The 17,562-nt window shown below is 41.9% G+C and overlaps 1 protein-coding gene across 2 annotated transcripts in view; it reads left to right on the top strand.

The window, feature by feature from the left end:
• The window catches only part of LOC143145131 (neprilysin-1), a 117,794-nt gene that overhangs the window by 27,180 nt on the left and 73,052 nt on the right, over nucleotides 1–17,562 (top strand). For both annotated transcript variants that reach the window (XM_076308181.1, XM_076308180.1), the window contains exon 4: nucleotides 11,372–11,479. In XM_076308181.1, the coding sequence (XP_076164296.1) occupies nucleotides 11,372–11,479 (108 nt within the window). The remainder of the gene's footprint in view (nucleotides 1–11,371; nucleotides 11,480–17,562) is intronic.

The raw sequence follows: 17,562 nt of genomic DNA, 5'->3' as shown, positions 1-17,562 counted from the left end.
TACGTCGGTGTTCCCGAACGTCGACAATGGTACTTTGTCGATTTCCCAATTTTCCGACCGATTAGTCCCGATTAAAAAAGTCTCGATGTTTGAAAGAACAAGAACTAAAACGATACACTTTGCAGAGGAGCGATTCCACGTGTAAAAATACATCGAAAATGTGGAGCATAATTTTTGTGTGCGAGGTCTTGTTCTCGAGTAAATCGATCTTGAAAATTCTTGGGGCGCGCGATCGATCACAACCAGGCTGACCGTGGCTCACTGTATCCACTTGTGGTAGTATTCACGAACAGTAACTATAGTACCGTATTATCTGTTTTCCGTCGATCTTACTATCTATTGACTAGTTGGACCCGATTGAAACGGATAATATCGCACAACCATCAATATACCACATAGAAACACCGAGACAAGTGGTCAGACGCGTTAACGTAACTCCATTCGTGGCCCGCGAATATTCAAACCGGATTTCTTCGAAAGCGAAGCCTTGTGCCGAAATATTTCGTAGCACATATTTTATTCATTTTTGTACGAAGAAACTCCCCATACCCGTCACATCGTCCCCCCTCGAACCCTAACCCTATTAAACGCGTCTCGAGAGCATCCTGCACACGGGATATCGGGTGCTTAATGGATTCAGGACGGAGATTGGGAAAGCTGAATCACGAAACGTCGCGAATGATAGAATTCCAGTTTCATTTCGTTTCTTATCGATGCTCGCCCTTTCTCCGTGAGTCGTTTCTACGGGAGGTACGGGAGTAATTAGGTACAAAAATACGGCGTCTAGACGAGACCGAAATAGATCACCGGAGCTGCTACGATAAAGCTAATTTCGGTGGGGGCCCTGAGAGATTATCGAATTTGCGGTTAGTCGGTGGGATGGTCTCAATAGACGTGTATCGGTGTACACCGTGGTGGATCTCTCGCTCTGCACACACCGGTAACACGGACAGGGAGTACGAAAGCGGCGAATAAACGAACCAACTTTCCCGCTTAATCAGAAGGAATAGTTTCAGGTGGAAAGAAAAACGAACACGGACAGGTTCGTTAAACTTTTCCGGACACGGTGAACAATACCGAATCGACCTGGCCGTATTTCGTGAACGAAAAGATTGTAACCGAGGGGTGCACCAGCAAGAATCCACTACGTGGGTCAGGGTGGATCCTATTCATTTTTATTAGGTCGAGTTCGCGACGTCATTGGTTGCAAATCGAGCGTTCGACGGACAGATCGACGATAGAGATTCGATATCGAGCGAGGAAATACACGTGACGCGTGTCCAGCTTACATCGGGGCGAACTTGACCCATTAAACTCGCTGAATTAATTAAGTTTGCGACCCCCTTGTTTCTTCTTACGTAAATTCTGCTGTTTAAGGCTTCGTAGTCGGTGTTCTGGCAACGAAGACGAACGTATTACGCCTCCGATCAATCGTTTTCAATCGTGGACGAAGAACGTATCGTTTTCAGACGGTTTCTTAATTTTTTATTCAAGTCTACGAAATTTCGAAAATTGTTCCGTAAATTTATTAAGGTTCCCTTGAAAAAGACTATACACAGGGTGGAATTTTTAAACGGAGATTCTCTAGGTTATATTGTGGATATGTAATTGAGGGGAGAATGAAAATTCTTAAAAGAGATTGGACAAATCCAGTATCAAAGTATAACTTTTCCAAACTGCACAATTATAATTTGACAAATCAAATTATTATATTTCTCTAGATAATTTGATTCTGCCAGTCACTGCGATCCACTGTTTCAGGAGAGAGTTAGATCCGTCCCACGGGGCGGAAGACGATACTAAATCCATACAGATAGATTCTGTTAGTCGCGCGCCGTGCACAAAAGTCTCGGGGGCAAGGTGTCCGATGAGATTTCGACAATCGACGTCTCACGAGGGTGTGGGGTGGGGGGACGAATCTCGACGGGGGATGGGATAGCAGGTCGGAGGGTGTGGGACTTTCTACAAGTATTTCACGAACTTCAGTTTTAATCAATTCACCCGGAGTGCCGCGAGGAGTTGTCCGTCCCGAGGCTGCCATCGTCGTCGACGAACTTCTCGACGAATCTTTCTCGGATTCGTCGCGAAACGAGCAGCAACTTTTCGACGAACTCGTCCCCTACTTCGCCCCCTAGCTGTCCACTCGTCCGGGTTTGTTCCGCAATTTTTCTTTCGCACGCAAATTGGATTCACACGGAGAAGGGGGGCGGGGTGGGCTAGAGTAGAAGGATCCACGATTTGGAAGCTTCTTAAGCGGAACGTCTTAACGATTATCCAATCGCAAAGAAACTTTCCGCAACCACCAAGTAAAGTCGAGAATGGAAAACTTTTTCTCACGAAACTGCCCCCTCCTTTGCCCCTCTCCCTCTTTTCTTTATCTGCGTGGATAACGACAGAAGAGTACACGCGTCTCGTTCGAATGACTTTCGTGAAACTTTTCGCCGTAAAATTAAGAAAGATCGAGAATGGGAGGCCTGGGGGAGTGGGTACGCCCCCCAGAAATATTTCTTTGAACGAGAGCCCATCGTTCCTTATTTCACTCACTCGCTGTCTGCTCTTCCGATTTAGTAATTTTTCTTTCGCGCGCAAATTGAATTCACACTGAGCAGGGGTGCAGTTCGATTGGAGGAGGGGGGGGGGGGGTGAAAATGGAAAGATCCACGATTTTAAAAGCTTCTTAAGCGGAACGTTTTAACGATTATCCGATCGCAGAGAAACTTTCCGCAACGATCGGGGAAAGTCGAGAATGGAAAACCTTTCTCACGAAACGGCCCCCTCTGTCCCCTTGAACCCCATTTTTTCCTCTATCAACAGTAGAGGGACGATGATAGAAAATTGCACACGTGTCGTTGAAACGATCGCGTTCTTTTCGCGAAAGCGTCAAGAGAGGTCGAAAGTGAGGGCCCGGGGTAGGGGGTGTTGGGAAGGGGGGCAACGCCCCCCGAGAATGTCTCTTTGAACGAAAGCAGAAAGATAGAAGTTGTTAGGGATGGGGAAAATGAATGGAAAAAGTGAAAACGTGAAGAGTAGAGGGGAAACGGTGAGATGGGGGGTACAAAGGGGGGGCTCTGGAAGGGTAGGTATAGCGGAGGATTTGAAAACAGAGTCGAGCTGGAAGCTCGTGCCTCGACAAAAGCTTCGTTTCCTCTGTGCCGTGCAGATGATGGGCGCCGAAAAAAATTTTTTTTCGGTCTTCCATTCGCGCGGAACTGTTGGACGTGAAAGTGACGACCAAATGGGGGATGACAGGGGAGCAGGGGACGGGGGCACGAAACATCAGCGAAAGAACCAGCCGCCCAGGGACTTCCGGCGCGGTACTTTGGTTCCGTCTCGGTGCCTCGCGACGAGTGGCCGACGAAACTCGCCCTCGCGAAACACGACGCGCAACGAGTTTGCAGATAGCGATTTCGACCCATTTTGCGCATCCGGCCGCTTTATTCACGACCCAGCTTCTCCCCTGTCTTTCCATCGTCTCGCCTGTTTCCGGTTCTGTCGCACGGTCTCGAAATAAGAACGACGCGGAGAAACGAATTGGAACGAGTCGATCGCTGTTTCGCGGAGGGGCAAAGGGGAGGGGGGCAACGATGACACGTGTTTTGGTATACTAATTATGAAGGTTGACTATAATAAATTCAATCTCCAGACTGTCTTAACATTCGTTCTAAACAATTCTTTCGCCAATAACAATAACAACAATCCACGTCCAAGCAGAATTCTCCATTCTTCGACCCTTCGACTTAAAAAATACCCTATTCCTCAATTTTTCTCAACTTTCCAAGATACACGGATCCTCGAGCGGTCAGAATTGGGGACATCCTACGTAAAATTGTAAAAAACCATTTTCTTTCAGCGCTGGTCGATTCGCTTCCCGCCTCTAGTTTTTACAATTTTTTCCACCGCAGAATTTTGCTAATTTTCGGCTGAACTCGCAGCCCGCTCTTTTTTTTCACCACGGCCTCGAATTTCCCCCGAGGATTTTCCAGGGGATTTCTAGCCAGGGAAATCCAGTCAACGGTTTGGCATTGTGCTGTTTTGCGTTCGTTGGGAAATTAGACACGCCGAGGTGAGCGGTAAAAGGCGAGCTCAGCTCTCCGTGAACGATTTTCGTCTTCGTTGTTTCGTGTTGTACCGTGTTGTTCTCCGCGGGTCGCGATTGTTAACAACTACGAGCTCCGGGTCTTCGGAGGGGTCGATGCTCGAGAATGGGATTCCGTGGAGGTTTCTCTTACATTTTTTTTTTGTTATCACGCGAGGAGGTCACGTTGTAGTCGACTCGCTCGAAATAGCCCACAACCTTTGCGCGATTCGCGATCACACGACGAACACGGAATTATTTCCATTGCGGTGGAAAATCGGAAGCACCGATGCGGGCTCGAATAGTCGACGAATCGGATTGATTGATTAAACACGGACCGTGGACGGTCCTGTATCGAGCATTCGCGTGCTCGTCACGTGCGCCGGTCGATAAAGAGTATTGCCTCTTCGTGGATCCTCAGTCGCGCGAAAAATGCCAACGAAACGTTCTTTTCGGTTTCTTGGACGATGATGGAAGTACTCTTTGGTAGCTTCGCTCTTGCGTGGTTGTTGCTCTTCGCGAACTGAGAATCTAGAAAAATTTGAGCGCGAAGAAACTCGAGCGTGAAGAATTTCATGTGCGTTCCTTTTCCTTACCTTGGTGCGTTCGGAAGTATTTCTTGCGAGTTTGGATATTCATTGGTTGTCGCGAACTTAGAATCTGGAAAAATTCAAACGTGAAGAATTTCAAGCGTGACAAATTTCAAGCATAAAGAAACTCGAGCGTGGAAAACGTTCTTTATTTTTCTCTTGGTGCGTTGCAAAGTATAGTTTGCGAGCTTGGTTATTAGTTGGTTGTCGCGAACTTTGAATGTGGAAAAATTTCAAGCATAAAGAAACTTGGGCGTAAAGAACGTTCTTTATTCCTCTCTTGGTGGGTTGCATAGTAATTTTCGTGAGCTTGAATCTTTGTTAGTTGTCGCAAACTTTGAATCGGTGGGAAATTCAAGCGTGGAAAATGTCGAGCGTAGATAATTGGAAGCGTAAAAGATTCCAAGCGTGAAGAAACTCGAGCGTGGAGAACGTTCTTTGTTCTTCTCTTGATGGGTCGCGTAGTAGTTTTTGTGGGTTTGAATCTTTGTTAGTCGTCGCGAACTTTGAATCTAGAAAGACTCTAGCGCAAGAAAATTCGAGCGTGAAGAAAACTGGAGCGTAACAAATTTCAAGGGCAAAGAACGCTTGTTTTTCATCTGGTGTATTGTAAAGTATCGCGAGCTTCAATTTTTTTTGTACTTTGAACTCAGCTAAACTCAATCGTACAGAAAATTGTACAGTTCTTGCGTTGAAGTGTAGCGTAAGTGATAGCTTAGTTACGTAGGTGAAAGTATTCCCGGAGGAACTGAACGAAGATTTATTATTAATAAAAAAAAAAAGGAATATTCAAGAGGAACGATATTTGCACGGTACAAGTTTCGCGACTTCGCGTGGACGATTTTCGTGTTTGTACAGCGAGTACTCGGTTGAAAATCCCTATTGTCACGTACTTCAATGTATTTAAGGGTTTTCTTGCCCCTGGTGGTGAAAAGTACCACGCAGGGGGAGAGTGAAAACGTCGAGGAACCCTTTGATTCCGCTTCGCTCGGAATTACCGTTATCTTCATGGTCGTCGCGTAAGTTTAGGATTAAGGTTAGGCCTCACTCTCACCTTGCATCCGTAGAGAGTAATTTTCTACAATACTTATATCGTACGTCTTTTCAATACAATACAAAATAAATATTTTTAATACGGGTTATAGACAAAGAAAAATATTTCCAATACAGTAAATACAAAAGAAATATTTTGAATACATGGAATAGAATGAAAATTATATGTTTTTACTACACTAAAAGAAATAAAAAGCAATATTTAATATGGATTATTGATATCGTTTTATCAATATAACCCATGGGTTTCGTTCTGACAGAATTACACTATGCTAGATATTACTCGTTCTCTAAAATATGTCTCCCACAAGACTGGTAGACCTATAGATACAATTATCACAGAATTCTTAAACCGTTTGGGAATCTTCTCGGATAGACCATTCGAGACTTTAGTTTCACTCCGAAGGTACGAGTCTTTTCTTCTCTCATCTCTACCCCATCCGAGTATGAACCACCATCGTACATTCGCCCCTAGAGATTACTTTTTCAACGTCTCGTCAACCGTGACACCAAACACTCGAGACTCGACAGTTCCTTGCTTCGGTGCTATTTCAAGTACCTGCTAAAATGTCGAAGATCCAACGGGTGCACTCCCTTCGTTAAATTATACACCGGGGGCGACCTCTCCGACGTCAAGCTTGATTACATTAAATCTTAATTCCTTTTATGGTCGCTCACTCGACGAGAAGAACGACACACCGTGAACCAACGAACAACGCAGACGTAATATCGATTTTCTATCGAGAGACGAGTCCTCGGTCCCGATCGAAACCATTCGAACTGTATCGATCGAAAGATGAGGAAGACGTATCGATCGAAGGGCGAAATTTACAGAAACCCGTGGAAAAATGGTCAAGGACCCCACACAGTGAGGACAGTAACGATCGCGCGGCGAATATGTGCAATGCAAAGCGTAAAGTAATAAAAGCACACAAAGTGGAGAAACGAATAGGAGAATGTGGAAGTCGAGGACGTCCCACAGGAGGTCAGCAAAGGCCCCACGGAAGGCCGGATCGGCCGCCTGGCTTCGCCGTACTATAAATATTTCATGTTAATCGATATACGTGCACACGGAAGTGTGTCATGCACGTTGTCCTATGACTCGACACAATGCTCCATATACGGGTGGCGTTCGTCGAACGACCTCGAAGGCTGGAAAAACGGCGGTGGCTTGCGACGTGAACCTAATCCTTGGACTCCTCTTCCTTTCTTCGATTCGTTTCGACGAAGCTCGAGGATTTTTCGAGTCCATCCGCGAGCGAACGTACAGAATGAAACAGAAATCGAGGATTTTAGTTGGATTTTCATTTCGAGAAAAGAACGAGTTTCGTAGCATTCGTTCTATGGATACTCGAGAATTTCAACAAATAATGTTGAACGATTTTGTAAATTGAAAGGTACGTATCGAAGCATTGTGACAGGTGAATTGTTATTTTGAAAAACAGAAAGTAAGTGTCGAGAGTCCTCTCTTCTTTCTCTTTTTATACGTTCTAAGGACACTCGAGGATTTTTGGAGTCGATTTATAGCATCCTGGGTACTATAAAATGGATAATCGTAGAATTAGAATAGGTGACTGTATTGATATTTTCGAAAAGGATTTTTCTCTCTTTAAATTGTTTTAAAGACGCTCGACGATATTTCGAGACCACCTGTAACCTACTACAACTTTATCAAATGGCACAGAAATCGAATAATTACGATGGGAAAAGGTTCACATCTTTCTTGTTGATTCGATTTGAGGATAATCAATGATTCTTCGAATCGGTTTATAATCTCCCACGAGTTCGTAAAATGGAAATGAAATCGAAGAATCACGACAGCTGGCAGCATCGTTATTTCGAAACAAGCAAACAGGTTCGAAGAACGAGTTGAGTAGCAAGTAGAGTGTGTAAGTAGAGTGAGCGCGAAGTCTACGGACAAGAGGCTGGGAGAAGTCGAAACTCCCTCTTCTTTTATTCGTTTCAACGACACTCGAGTATTTTTAAATCGAACTTAATGTCCCTTGTTTCGGTAAAGCAGAACAGAAGTTGAAGAATCACAACGACAAGGAACACGATTATTATGAAACCAGTAAATAGGTTAAAATAATGCAGAGAAACTTGGGAGAAATTATAAGTAGGAGAAAAGTCTCTTTCTTTCGTCTTGGACTGGTGATTTTTTTTCCACGAAAGTTGACACGATCATCGTTACATTGATCCATTAAATAAGTTCGTAGAATAAACGCAGGGAATGCTAGAAGGAGCTACAAGTGGAATGAGCAAAAATTCTACCACTACGTCGGCCCTTTTCCTTTCGTCTTCGATTTGCTATTAATAACACGCGAAAGTGGAACAGAAATCAAAGATTTACGAACGCTACTATTGTCGTTATCATCGTCCGAGAAAATAAGTTTGAAGAAGTCATAGAACGAACTCCAGAAGAGACTACAAGTAGAATAAGTGAGAAGTGCCTAGACGGGTTGTATTTTTTTTCTCTTCCATTCGTTGTTTCCACGATGTTACTAATATTTCGAAATAGTGCAACAGAAATCGAAGATTTACGGTAGCTAGTATCGCCATTATCTTCGTCCTGTGAAATAAGCCCGACGAAAATACACATCAAGTAGAATAAGCCAGACACCTACAGACCTATTCCTCTTCGTTTTATCTTCGACTCACTATTATTTTTTTGCGAAAGTGGAACTGAAATTGAAGATTTACGATCGCAAGTATCGTTCTTATCTTTTTCCAATGAAATAACTTCAAGGAATACACACAAAGAAACCTACAGAAGAGACTGTAAGTAGAAGAAGCGAGAAGTCGTCAGACGAGTCACATTTCTTTTTTCTTCCATTCGTCGTTCCCACGATTCTTTTTTTTTTTTTAATTATTATCGCAATAATATTTACAAATATTTTTACTATAAATAAAAATAATAATTCTACAAGAATGGAACTAAACTCGAAGATTTATCATTGCTAATATCGTTCTTATCTTCGTCTAATAAAATAATATTAAACGTACACAGAAACCTACAGAAAAGATTGTAAGTAGAACAAGCGAGAAGTCGTCAGACGAGTTGTATCTTTCTTTCGTCCATTCGTTGTTTCTACGATGTTACTAATATTCCACGAGGACGGAACGGAAATCGAAGATTTACGATCGCTGGTATTACATTTAGTTTTGTTCGGTAAAATAGGTTCGTTGAAAATACACAGCAAAGATTAGAAGAGGCTTCAAGTGGAATAAGCGAGTAGTCTACAGACACCTTGCGCACGGAGAAGGTAAAATTAAAGCGAGATAGATCGCGATACACCGAGCGCGTCAAAGTTGCAATTCAGTTACTCCGTCACCCCTTTTTCCCCCGACGTTGCGGCAACCGCAATTTATTCGGCCCGCGGAAAGAAATTCCGCAGCTCCCGTTATACGATCCTCCTTTACGGTCCCGGTTTCTGCTTCTTACGCGGTGTAAATTTTCATTCTTACCACGGCTGGTGCAACCTCGACACCCCGATAAAATAACAAATGGACTCTTAAGGGGGCACACAAAAATCTGTCGTCTGCTCCAAAAATAATCTAAACATTTCCTTTCCGCATTTTATTACTGTTCACGTGGCAATCGAAAAATCGTCGATACTTTGAACAGCTTCTCGAGAAACGATCCGTGATAGACGAGTTGTACAACTTTGCTATTTTGTAATTTTAAAATTGTAACATTGCTCAATTTGAACTAAATTGAGTTATGAGACTATTTAAACAAATTTTAATTACACAGTCGCGAACCATTCAAATTACTTTACTGCCTAAACAGCCCTCCGAAAAATATTTGGTGGTTCGATTATTTTAACAATAATAAAACGTATTCGAAATGTTGACAAAGAGAAGTGTCCAACGTTACAAACGTAACTGTAAAACGATATTGAACAAGTAGTTATAAAAAAAATTAATTAAAAAGAACATCAAATTATTATTAACGATATTGGTGCACTTTTGTCCAAATTATTGCACATACTTCAGAGAAATCTTAAGTTCAATATTCCATCAATTTCCGTTATTCTTTTTTAAGTCTTTACAAAGTATTAATAGAACTCTTGTTACTTTTAAACGGGGATGTATCTCGGTAAAGAAAATATAATACTTGAAATTTATCTATTCCCATAGGTCGTCGGGGTGGTGTATCCCCTTAAATAACTTCAAATCTCCCCTCCCTTCCCCTTCCTTTCACTGGTATTTTAACAGCCGGCCGTGTGTCCGTCTACGGTTGAACGCGAGGGGAATTTTCATCGGACCTATTTCGGTGAAGTGTCACCCCTTTGGTTCGCTTTTAGTCGCGCGTCCGAACGAACCCTTGCCATTTTAAGGCATGAAACCAGAAGAGAGGGTAGAGGGGGTGATGGCGGCGGGAGTCGCGATATATTTGGCACGGCGACGTTTTCGCGTCGATATTTTTACAGAGGCACGAATCCGTGATTTATGCGCGCTGGTAGCCTCCGAATATTTCCGCGAGGCGGGCAACATTTTCGCGTTTCGACGTTCGCGGAATATTTGACGCGCGTGTGCCGGACGAAAATGTGGGTGGACGCGCGCCGAGTACAAAAGCGCGTGACTTATTTAACGTCTTTAAGGAGTGCATTCCAAACACGGGGACGAAACTCGTGCCTCGGTTTTTTCACCGTATACCGTCTGCATTGTCCGCGGGATAATGAGACGATAAATAAATGTACGAACAAAATCTTCCGGCAGTATTATTTTTTTTTTTTGCTAGTTCCATGAATATTCTTTCGAATTAATCGACGAGTCCCGCAGAGAGGTCCTTTGTTCGAATGGAAACGATTCTTCAAAGTGGATACGAATTTCAGCCACCTGGATTTCGATTGTGAAATATCGTTCTCGGGGTGATACTTAGGGGTGCGTTTCATCCGGTGATATTTTTCTAAGATGTATTTTTAATCATTTCGCAGGTGGAAAATTGTACAAATTTTCGAACGATACATTTAATATTTATGTTTCTCAATGGAAAAGTAATTTCAAATTTGTCACGGTGGTAAATTATGTCTACATGTAGCGATTCGGTGGAAGGAAAACACTTCGAAAGCAAAGGGAGAACGAGAATAAATGGAAAGTTTCTTTCTAGGTTCTAATCTACTCGGATACAATTATACGTGTTCGAAAGAAGTTGAGCACTTCCGGTAGTAATAACACGTTCTTGTCGTAGCTGGATTGTATACGCTTTGAAGATCATTATTGACTAAAAAATGAAAACTGAACAAAGGTGACGACGATAAGAAAATAATGTGCAAAGCTAGAAATAAATATACGGTACGAAGGCCAGGTACAGCTATACCCACTATTAATCTAACCTTGAAACTAATATAATATTATAGAAATGTAACAAAATTATACAAACCATGAAATAGAGATTACTATATGGGTAGCAAAGAATGGAGTGATAAATTTGAAAATTGAAATAAAGTTTAAAAAAAAATTTAATTCTCTAAAGGCAGCTGGGTAAAAAATGACACGGGAATTGATAGATAGCCTGGTCGATAATTCTCGAGAAAATATTTCTTCAAAAATAAGAAATGAAATACACCAATAAAAATTGCTTAAGTTATTTTCAAAAATAAGTTCAATCTTCGTTCCACACTAATTGTTTTCAAAATGTGTTTTTCAGAGCTCCTGGCGAACAAGACGGGTCAGATGGTCGGTGTGTTCGAGAACCTGGGCCAGTTTTACAGCGACTGCTTGGAATTCAAGGAGAAATCCGTCAATTTTACACCCGGTAAGTCGACGATCCCCACCCCTCCCCGTCCTCTAGTAGTCTCGTCGTGTCTGGTTCGAGAAACGTCTAGAGCGCGGCTTTGCATATGAAAACGATACTCGGCACGATAGCAAGAGAGACAAATGCCGCGTTGTTGCGGGGATATTACGTCGGGGTCGTCGCCGCTAACGACGCTGTTCCCCCGCGGGCGTTGCGACGCATTGTCGTCGGTTTATCCGCGAGATTTGCACGCGATCGCGAGTGAAAATGAAACTCGTATCCACCCGACGATTCGTCGTATTATTATCCACAGAGAGACTGTTGCGTTTATCGGAATTAAATGCGAGTTTTATTTTATCACACGGCCGTAATTATTAATCACGTGACTAGTTTATACTACAGAGAGCTGAAAATATATTACCCGGAAGGATTTGAAATCGTTTAAAGATGAAACTTATTACGTACGATGTACCTTGTACGATCCATGTACTGTGCGAAGTTAAGAAGTTGACTTACGGAAGGAGTTACGAACCGTGTTAGATCAGACCGGGCAAAAATTTCTCGACGCTGTGTAGATTCCCCTTAGATATGGTACTACACCATTTGGAAGTATGAAAACATTTCCACAGATAATTTAAAATGGTTATTAACTTATCGAAGCGCTCGAAAGAATATTTCCCAATTGTATATTTTACATCGTAAAATAATTGGATAACTATTGCACGTGGACCTTTCCGAACCAAATATTAATGATTTATGTCACCTTTTTGAAGGGAAAGATTGAAATTTCTTTTATTATATATAAAGTGATAGATTAATTTCTTAAAAATAATATATAAGTTAAACGACAAATATATCTACCCTCATGAAAATACTTTTTCCAGCGCTTATCTACGAAAAATGTAAGCTGTCTTGATACTTATACACAGAGGTGTACATTCTCCACAATCCAGATGACATATATTTAATTCATCATACTAGACACTCTCTATCTTCGTTACACAAGTACATTTTCTCGTACATGGTCAGACGTAAAATCGGATGATCCAATGCACGATTCAACGCTTCATTCGTGTAAAGAAATCGAAGCGTTTTCTCGGCGTAAAATACGTTGTTGGTATACTGAGAAACTGTATACGGAGACTTTACTATATTTCACCTCCGATCCTCTCCTCCCCCCTCTGGTCCAACGTGGTTTGCTCCCTCGAGGGGTGAAAAGTTTAACGCGATGAACGAACGATAACATCGCCTACGGAGGTAACTCGCGAATATCCGAACTGGAATAGCCTGTATGCGGACATAATTGAACACTCGTCGCGTGCAACGTCGAAACTTTCATTGACGAGCCTTTCTCGTCTACTTTTGTATTCCAAACAATGCCGGCTCGGTTTCGCGGCGAGTATCCTGCAACTCGTTGTACCTGGCTCTTGGACGAGATACATCGAGATTGATTAAATGCGGGCAAATAAAATCGGAGGAACGATCGTTGAGGTACAATTTTAGAGACAGGTGCTCGCGCTTCATTTGCACTGGCGCGGGACGAAGTTTCCTCAGCACTCTTGCTACGTAGAAAAATTTGCGTAACACGGGCAACCCTCCTCGTTGACTATCTTTATACCAGTTTAAACGTTTCTTGTTTCCCCCAGGTCGTTTTTACGCGAAGTATAATTTTTTAAATATGGTTTTAAAATCGGCGCGAAATTATACCGTGAAAATTTGAGTAATTGACTTTCGAGTCACCTCGTACGATAGTCGAGTAGTATGTGTAATTTATTGTTAGCTCGCAATCTGAGAAATTGTTCTTTTTCATAAATTTTCAGCCAAAACTTTACAAATTACTATTATACTATTATTATTCTTACTATTATACAATATTACTACCACGTTATTATTACTTTACTACTATGTTATTATTACTTCGTTTCACACGTAACCGTAGAAATTGCACCGCTTCACTTCCATCCCTCAGTAAGATTCACTCGTAAACGTAACAACATCCCGTCTACACCAGCGAGATATCTGCCCACAGCATTCGAAATTGGCCCGTATGTAAATTTTCTTAGAAACGAAACCCACTCCACCGTTTCCAGGTAAAGTAGCGTCTGTCGTCGAAGATGCACGTGTTGCACGTGTGCATTTTGTTCCGCGTCGCACGCGGGACACGTTGCAACGTAGCCATAATGCATCCGTCGCAGCGTTCATTCATATATTCAATCGTCGACGCGGATGCTCCATTCTTCGTCCTCTTTTCCAACCCGCTGCGTGTCTCCGTCTCTCTCTGTTCCTCGGGTTGCCCCGAGGGGGTGTCTCCTCTCTCCCTCTCTCCCCTGGTGGACGATCGATTATTCATACGCACGGAGGAAATCACGAAACGCGTAGCGGGCCGATGAAACGAGCTACTTTGACGCGGATCGAACTCGAATCGTGTCCCGAGAACGTTATCGCGTTACACCGACGATAGATCGACGCGTTACGTGTACACAAGGTGAGTTATTTAACCGTATCACGCGAATTTACGTGTAAATTGTTTGTAAAAAATCTTTCGAACGAAAGTTGTCCGGTGTCCGGAGAATCGCGGACAATGCAATAATTAGTTTTTTGATATCAAGATAATCCACGGAGCTTGTCTATGAACGATAAACGTTTTTCATAGTATTTCACTAGAGTGCTCAATATATAACTCAATACTATATATCTTTAACTGTTCATTGTTGACGTCGTACGATACCAAGTTTTTACTCAGCTCATTCGGTACACTTTAAATGTTACTCCCTCTTTAAATGTTACACATTACGATTAGGAAGAACTGAGGCGGTCTTCTCGATGAAAAATGAGGTAGCACGAAGAATTGATGATCGCGTTCTACGTTTCCTTCGATGTCGAACAACTTTTATTTCAAATAACATTTCATACAATATATAGTTTACAAGTAAATTTAGGTGGTACGGTTGAACGACTCATCCTGTTTTCAAGGTGTTTCGAAATACGTGGGAGTAATTTTCAGGGATAAATTCAGCACGTTAATATAGGAAAAAATGTCAAAAAAGCTTGAAAAGCTTGAAAAAAATTTTTTTAACACAATTTTTCATAAGAATCACTGAAAGGCAAGAACGGCTGTAACTAGGAAACAGGGTCACATTGTTTTTATTAAATTTTCCCCCGAAATTATGTTCGTATATTTTGAAACGCCGTGTATACGTATGTACATTTACGAACAACGTAACGTGGTGGCGATGTTTTAAGCGATTTATGTCGCGCCCGGGGTGGTTTCCGCTCGAAATAAATATTTTGTTGAGAAGGGTTGGTGATGGTGGATCCCTGTGAGCGATTTGTTTCGCGCTTGTCCGCCCTGTGGTCGACGACGAGCTTCTTTTGTCGGAGCTTTGTTCGCGTCAACGGGGGGATGGTTTTCGATATTTTTCGGGAATTTTTAGCTGCGGGCGTTCTTCGAACATCTCCTCACCAGACGTGTAAGAAAGATGGACACGAAAACGGGGAAATATTACGAGCGTACAGTGCGATAGTATCAGATATACAGGGTGTACGTTAAATAAAAGTATCGCAAGCTGTTTTCTGTAAGAAGACTTTTCTCAGAATCCAACGAAGATATCGACTTTAATTCCACTATAATTAAATGGTACAGGGTGGAACTGATCTTCGAACATGCAACAAATTGTTTCGAAATAATTACGAGGAGGGACAATGGGGCTCCCAAGTATTCTTTTTTTTTTAAATAGATGTTACTTTCTGGCCAAGGTCGATATTTTTATTAAATATAGAGAAACAGTTTGGAACACCTTATTTGGCACATCCTGTATAAATTAGTGAACATTGTGTTCTTTTGTAATTTACATGGAATTAAATCGATGTTACGGTATAAAGACACGAGGAGCGAGGTTGACGCTAGATTTCATGTTCCACGTTACGGAAATCGTAAATATTATTTATCTAGCAATTTACGTTGAATTTGATCGATGTAACGATACAAATACGCGAGGAATACTATTGACGTTAGATTCCATGCTCGAAATTACGGAAATCGTAAATATTATTTTTTGTTAACGAGTTTACGTTGAATTTGATCGATGTAACGATACGAATGCATATTCTAATTCATCTCCCTCCCTCCTTCATCGAGCGTTCTAATTTCGAACGTTTGTGTATAGACAAATTAATGGGCGAACTAGTTTCATAGTTAATCGTAATAAACAGGAATTATTCGTGAGCGACATTACTCGTGATCACTGCAAAATTTACGCGATTCGACAAATGTGTCGTCGATTTAGGACAGTGTAGGTCTGCTTCTTTATTCGAATTTAGAAATGCTCGTGTTTATAACTTCGCATTATCTCGTAGAATTTATTTCTTTTCGATCAGTTTTTCATGCATAGGAATGTGGAGAATTTTACTCAGGTTGCAGGTTAACAAAATTTCTCCCATTCTATCGATTTAAAATTAAATAAAATAATGGTACAATAAAAGAAAATGTATTTTAACGTATTCGTCAATGTGATGGGTTTTGATAGGAATATTTGTTACGTGCAGTGTCAACGTGCAGCGTAATATCGAGCCAGTATAAATCGAAATTCGATCTCAACTGTGATAAAAAGTTTCCAGCATGGATAGATCAAGGCGTCGAGAATCGTTGACTCGTATCACTTGGCTTCTGCGTACACCGAATACGAAAGCAGTGGAAAAGTGCACGTTCAACGATAGTTATGCGCATCTACTTCACGCTACTTGGGGAACACAATTTGTCAGACTTCCATTCAATATTTTAATGTTTCATTTTTAGCTGAAACTTCCTTTTATGAAGTAAGAATGAAGAGGACAGGGAGGACAAAAAATGGAGAAATAATATTCCGTTTTATTTTCCTTCCCGAGTTCATTAAATTTTCATAATTGTGTTGGTGCAAGAGTAGTCGATAGAAAATTAAAAAAATTATTAAAAACATTGATCTATCCAATACCTCCCTTGAAGGAAGGATAGTCGATTATTTTTAAAATCATGGCAAAATTCGAGTTGTCTGGTACTTAACTATACAATTTTAATAACTTTGTTGATGCAGAAAATTCTAAATATGACAAAAAAATTTCAAGTATCTATCAACAAAAATTTCGTAACTCGGTATATGTTATCAATACAATTACAACCGATAGAACCTTAAAAAAAAGATTACAAAATTCTAAACACTCATTATCTCCCTATTAACTTTAATTATTTTATATATTTCTTTTCGACAAGAACAGTCAATAAAAACATAAAAAATCCACCATTTGAAAATTCCAAACCCAAGAAAAATTTCGACAACTCGATGTACTTCCATGGCTGACAAGAGCGTCGGTTGAAAAATCCAAACCAGAATTCCACAAAAGTAAACAACGTTCCCATTCGTTACAAAACGGGCAGTAATTGTGACACGACGTCTGTCCAACGTAAGTAGAACGACGTATCGCCCTACGGCGGAAATCATCGACTTGTGCCACTTCGTCGCTCCCCGTTCTGCCCCCAATCGTCCGAAAACGAAACCTGGCATCGTTCAGCAACAACGACGACGACGACGACGACGACACGTATGTGTATTTTTCGTCACAGTAGCAAAACGCATTTACCAAATCGCATTCAAACGACGACGCGAGGCGTGTCTGAAAAACTCCCTCGCGATTCCCAAGACGGATCTAGCTTCCTACGAAGACGCAGAAACCGACCGAGGGGGGACAGAGAAAGAGCTCCATTCATTTCTCGTCGACTCCACAATCGAGAAGGGGGGCAACAAGCTCGACAATGGTTTCTCCCGGGGTCGCGCGACTCCATCGTGCAAATAGTAACGAAGAATTTGTCGAAGCGATTCGCGGGTGGAGAAGCTTCACGGACGAGGGGTTGGAAAGAAAAGAGGGGTACATTCCAGCACGGTGCAACCCCCTTGTTTAATGCCTCGCTCGTTTCTCCCTCCTCCCCTATTGTGCCGTCAGTGGGAAGACGTTTCATCGCGAGCGAAAAGAGTGGCGCCGGATGCTCGCAGAGAACGAAACAACCCTTAAGAGGGGGTGGTGATGATGGAATCGACGGTGGTGACGGTTGAGGATGGGCGACAGAAGAAAAG

Source organism: Ptiloglossa arizonensis, chromosome 4 (assembly GCF_051014685.1).
Source record: "Ptiloglossa arizonensis isolate GNS036 chromosome 4, iyPtiAriz1_principal, whole genome shotgun sequence".
NCBI lineage: Eukaryota > Metazoa > Arthropoda > Insecta > Hymenoptera > Colletidae > Ptiloglossa > Ptiloglossa arizonensis.
Note: the sequence above shows the minus strand (reverse complement) of the source record. Positions and strands in the feature narration are given on the sequence as shown.